General features: G+C 44.7%; 1 protein-coding gene across 1 annotated transcript in view; it reads left to right on the top strand.

Moving 5' to 3' along the window:
• The window catches only part of LOC134651212 (ankyrin repeat and fibronectin type-III domain-containing protein 1), a 79706-nt gene extending 74064 nt beyond the window's left edge, over nucleotides 1-5642 (top strand). The window contains exons 11-15 of the mRNA XM_063506281.1: nucleotides 49-184; nucleotides 820-1025; nucleotides 1596-1741; nucleotides 3185-4703; nucleotides 5230-5642. Coding sequence (XP_063362351.1) covers nucleotides 49-184; nucleotides 820-1025; nucleotides 1596-1741; nucleotides 3185-4703; nucleotides 5230-5565 — 2343 coding nt within the window. The 3' untranslated portion in view covers nucleotides 5566-5642. The remainder of the gene's footprint in view (nucleotides 1-48; nucleotides 185-819; nucleotides 1026-1595; nucleotides 1742-3184; nucleotides 4704-5229) is intronic.
• Nucleotides 5643-6000: the final 358 nt, after the last annotated feature.

The raw sequence follows: 6000 nt of genomic DNA on the forward strand, positions 1-6000 counted from the left end.
AGCTTATTGTACATTTGTACCTATAACGTTCATGTCCTTATTTTTTAGGTGTCATGCTCATGGGACGACGTGAAAGCACTCCGCTCAGACATGGAGAAACACACTTCGTCGTCTATCCATTTTCGACTGAAACTGCTCACCGCGTGTGCGCAGATGCAGTCTGCGCTCTGCATTCAGGATCTAGGTAAACATCCCCATAACTTGTAAAATGTTGTCTCTTTCTAACAAATACAAAAGAAGAAGAATAGAAGAGTAGAAGTTATTCTTACCTACGCCAAAAGGCACATCATGGCTGTTCCTTAGAATATTAAGTTAACACCATTTATGTACCTGTGATGAACGAATAAAGAATTAATTAATTGATTGATTTACATCTGTCAGAATGACGAATAGGAACTTCAGGGACCAAAAATTCTAAACATTATTCCGTGATTCGGATTTTCTCCTTACAGGTCGTTGTTTACCTTTCTCCCAAGGTCGCCCCTTTAAAATTAATACTCAAGCCAGCAAATTACTTCATTCCCCATCTCGACAATAATACATGTAGGGTAATTCGCCAGTAACTGGCCAAGTGGCCACCCTAAACTAAAAATGAATTCTATTCACCTATAAACAGAATTCATTTTGGTATAAGGTGGCTAGTTATTGAAGGCTGGCCAGTTATTGAAACCTTATACTAAAATGAATTCTGTTTATAGGGGAATAGAATTCATTTTTAGTTTAGGGTGGCCAGTTACTGGTGAATTACCCTATATACCCTGCTGTATACTGATTAACCACATGTAAAATTCTGACTACATTTCTTTATGATAATAACAGGTCAATTATACCACAAACCGCTGCGAGATTCCCACGGCACCATCGTCCTGTCTTGTGTAAACAGCGTCAAGTCCGCCAAGTCCGTGTCCGCCCTCAACTCTCGCTGGGCCCCGGTATCCAGGCTTCGGCGGCGAGTGCTGAGCGAGGACAACACTATTAGCGAGCTCCTAATGGCGTCTGTGCATGAACAGATTGCGTACCATCAGGTAACTATGCTGAACTGGTCAAAAAGGGAACTATTAAATCCGTATTCGCCTTCAACTTCTGGGCATCAGTGTATATAACTTCGATGACGTGTATTAAGTGAGAGCGCTTTTCGGCAGCTTCTGACGGTATCTGTGCGTGAATAGATTGCATACCATCTATCTTCAAATTACCTTCGAGTCTATTAGAATCAATACAAGCAGTTTTCAGTAAGAAGACAACGGTTTTCGGGGTGAATATCAACATATAATATGAAGCGTCGAGCAAGTCCGTGTCCGCACTCAACACTCGCTGGACACCAGTATCCGCCGGCTTCAGCGACGGGTGTTATAGCACTTGGAGCCACCCCACACTAGCACCTCCCGAGCGTCGGCGTCTAGTCAACTCTATGGCTGCTGCTCGACGCAACGTTGGCGCAACTGCACAGCGACATCACTTTCCATAGCGCTGACTAGACGCCGACGGTCAAAAGACGTTAGTGTGGGGTGGCCCTCTTAAGCGTGACCTCAATTCTTTTGCCAACACCTTTCGTTACGTACCTACCTTTTTAACATGTGACGTTTCCTCGTTAGGTGTCCCGTGTCCAGCTGCCCCGAGGCCTGTACCTGGGCTACCTGAAGCTGCAGTCGTCGGTAGAGGTGGTGCGCATCGTGGCGCCCGCGCGCACGCCCAACGTTCCGCCGCACACGCGCGTGCGCGACAACCCGCACGTCTCCGCGTGAGTACCTATACGTGTCGGTCACCGTCAACTCTGGGCCTTCAAATGAGAAGCTATGGCTATCTGATCTGACTGATTAATTTGTCTATATTTCTATTGTATAATTGTGTAGCCGCCGTGCAGGTCAGGAGCTCGACGACTCAAATAAAAAGCTTCAATTCTTAGGCCCACTTGCACCATCCCACTAACCCGGGGTTAAACGGTTGAACCGTTTACCAAGTGTCAAATTGTACTGGTAACCATGGTAACTGCAGGTTTAACCGGTTAACCCCGGGTTAGTGGAATGGTGCAAGTGGGTCTTAGTGAACTTATATAATCTTCCAAAGATACTGGTTTACAAGGGTTCTTGCCAAAACGGTTAAATGTAGAAGTGGTGGATATTGTATGAAGGCTGATGAGAGAGTTATTTGCAATATTTGATCAGTACAAAAGGTGGTTTAAATTTAGGTGCCTCTAATTGTAGTAAAGTATGTGGAGCGCTCCTATTGGTGCTTAAGAAAAAGCTTCCGAATACTAGCCGAGCCCGACGGCCGCGTTTAGCTACTGCATTAGGAATGTATTAAGAGTTTATACAAATAAAAGGTTGCGTTCGCAACAAATTGCTTTATATCTTTCTAATTCTTTCCAATTTTTAGTGTATTTTCCCCATTCCTTTTTGTGTAATATATGTATGTTTATCCTATACATTTTGTATGTATTTATATCCTTTATCTTTCTGGTACCTTGTTGTACATTTTGCTGCATTTGTCACCCGCTTTTCACTTTCTCCTCTCATCTACTCAAAGGTTAACTGGAAGAGATCCCTCAATAGGGATAAGTTCGCCTTTGTACTTCTTACTAATTGTATGTTATTTTTAATATGTCTTTTTGTACAAACTACTACTACTACTACTACTACTACTACTAAAAACACCCTTGGTATCTATTATACGTGTCGAGGTGACCGTCAAGGCTGGACCTTCAACTGAAAAACACCATTGGAATTTAAACTAACAGGCGAACAATCAAATTCTGAACAGCCTTCGCAGGTATACCGGTCTTTGAATAATTTTACGGTTTAGACTCACTTGTTTTAAGTCACTCGCGCGACATGTTTCGGAGAGCCTAGGTCTCCTTTCTCAAGCACTAACAGTGCGAGCAGCGTTCACGACCGCCGTGTAAACATGTCGCGCGAGTGACTTAAAACAAGTAAGTCTAAACCGTAAAATTATTCAATGTTAGTATGTCTCACAACAGTTTAAATTCAATTATACGGTCTTTCTCGATTCCCTGGTATAAGTAACTTATGGAAACTTTCCCGCGTCAAGTATTTTATTGCATGGTCGACCTCAAAAAGGCCTGACTTTATTAAAATCTTATCTCGAATAGTAATAAGTATTGGTTCTGTGAGTGAAAGTATTTTTTATCGTTCAGTCGCTCTTTAATTTTCGTTTTTGCTTACAGTGAGGAATGGGATTTCCTGAAAACGCAAGCTGGCAACCCTTCATCCGAGGAGCAAGCGATCCCCACTCTTGTAGCCATGGGCAGCCAGGAAAGGCCTTCCGAATCTCAAGAGATGTTCCTGGATCATATCGCGTCCGCCTCCCGACGGCTGTTTAAAGAAATGAATATATCTATAGAAACTGCTATCACCCACCGAATCTACGACCTTGAGGTCATAGAGCTGAATAGCGATGTCAGTTTCATCATGCTATGTCCTCCGGCGGAACAAGCATGCTCGGTACCCGGCCAAAAAGAAATACTGCTACAGAAAGGGGACTTACTCAGTTTACCGATACAGGCATTCGAGATGATACATCTTCAGACGTATCACACTAACATATTAAACAAATACTCCAAGCTTAGCTGCGTTTTGGAGCTGGACGTCGCTTTAGCCGCCCATTCACATCGAGAAGCATTCTCTTGCGCAGAGCTACAAACGGCCAAAGAGCGGCTGACCAAGCTAGAAGAACTCCAAAATAATTTAAATGCTATATGGAAGGCTGAAAGATGGCTCATGGATCTGATCGGTTTCGCTAGAGACAAAGACAAAGCTGCCCCCAGCTCCGGCATATTGCTCAAATACGTCATAGAAAGAATGCCGTCGCAATCCAGCGTCGACGGTTCCGACGCGGAAAATAACGAAAGCATCATGAAGGTTGACTTCCTTCAAATACCGTCAAGAGATGGCAAGATTAACAAAACTTCCCCCGGAAGAGGCTCCTGGCCCGGCCCGGCTGGCAACGGAAACCACGCAAATCTGCATCCAGAGTTCAGCAAATCCGAACAACAACTTAGTCTCGCCCCTCGACAAACTTCCATCTCCACTCTGAACCTCAGCACTTCGCAATATCTCAACGCTGAACCAAACTTCTCCAGAAAAGGCAGCGCTGATTCTCAATACACGCAGTCGAGTGTTAGTAACAATTTCATGAGCAGCAACTCTCAGTTCGACGTCAAATCCCCAAGCTCACATAGCACCAGCAGCAATCGACTACCACCATCTCGAAGCGAAGATACTCTCGTCTTACAAGACAATGAACCTAAACCCAGACCGAATAGTACGCACGCAAGCATGTCCACAACTTCCAGCCCCTTACTCACAGTAAAAGGCTATTACCCTGGAAGCATGATTAGCGTAAGAGCTAAAGGCATCGCCTCTGAATCCGCTCAGAGCTTATCAAGCGACTCCGAAAGCCAGAGCTGTCCTATAACAACAGAAATTCCTTTAAAAGTCCGTCCTCAACTTAAACATAGAGCACAACACGTGATCGCGTCTAAAAGCATGACTAACGTGAAGTCCACCGATGTTGAGTTTGCTGATACTGGGCAGGATATGTTCCCGAATAAGTCGGGGTCGTGTGTGAAGCGACAGACTTTGTTGGAGGCTCAGGAGGAGGCGGAGTATCACAACAAGGTTCCTAAGACTGACGAGAACAGAAGCGACGAGGAACGGCCACCGGACCAGCCGGGGATACTGCAGGTCAGTTCATTCACTTTTAAATCACACCTGTCATTTACGAGATTAGTGAATATCGGCTTGCACTTGTTTTCAATTCCATTACGCTCCATCATCTTCCTCGCGTTGTCCCGGCATTTGCCACGGCTCATGGGAGCCTGGGTTCCATGTTGACGTGTAAAAGTGCCCTTGTGGCCTATTTGCTGAATAAATGTTGATGTATGATGTTTGATGTTTGACCTTGACCTTCCAACCCAGAGGGGAAACTAGGCCTTATTGGGATTAGTCCGGTTTCCTCACGATGTTTTCCTTCACCGAAAAGCGACTGGTAAATATCAAATGATATTTCGTACATAAGTTTCGAAAAACTCATTGGTACGAGCCGGGGTTTGAACCTGCGACCTCCGGATTGCAAGTCGCACGCTCTTACCGCTAGGCCACCAGCGCTTCTTCCATTACGCTCCATGAAACATCTGTATTTTCTCATAGTCGTCTCTGTCGGCTCTATGTGTTCAAATCTGGTTCTATTCGCTATTTCCTATTATTTTAGGTATTTGCCGCGTACGAGACCGGTTTAGCGGCCGGCACTTCGCTCAAGCTGCACGTCACCCCGCGCACGTCCGCCCGCGAGGTCATTGACCTCGTGGTCAAGCAGCTCAACATGGCCGCCGTTCTCAAGGGCAAGCCCGGCCCCGTCTACGGGCCCGAGAAACTGCAGGACTTCTGCCTCGTAGCCGTCATAGGAGCCCGGGAAAGATGCCTCCGGGACGACTTCAGGCCGTTGCAACTCCAAAATCCGTGGAGAAAAGGCAGACTATACGTCCGACTCAAGCATGATGTGCTAGCGGCGTTGCAACAGTCTGCCAAGCAGCCGGCATACATTTAAAAAAATAGTTTGTATTTAAAAGCGTGTCTATGGACTTTTATATTTTTAAATTAAATAATTTCATAGTCTTAAGTTGATTTCTGGTGCCAATTATTTTTGTTGATGCTTTAATACGATAGGTAAGTAAAAGTTGTGAGTACTTTAGTGTGTTTACAGAATTTATGGTGCTTCTCACTGTAACGGGATATACTTAACCGCTCTTTTTATCAAACTTTCCGTACCTAGTTCTAGACTGGCGTAGTCTTATCGCTTTCCAAAATATAGTTGGCCCAGCCGTAGGTATATGTAATTAGAAAGTGGCTGAGAGGATACTTTCAAACACCAGCCATATGATAGGGATGGGGAAGGGTATATTTTTTCTAGTGATACGAAGGCTGGCCAAATTATAGCTTACAGATTTAGATCGATTTCAATCTCTTGTCGTTCTCTATATAA

Source organism: Cydia amplana, chromosome 9 (genome assembly GCF_948474715.1).
Source record: "Cydia amplana chromosome 9, ilCydAmpl1.1, whole genome shotgun sequence".
Classification (NCBI taxonomy): Eukaryota; Metazoa; Arthropoda; class Insecta; order Lepidoptera; family Tortricidae; genus Cydia; species Cydia amplana.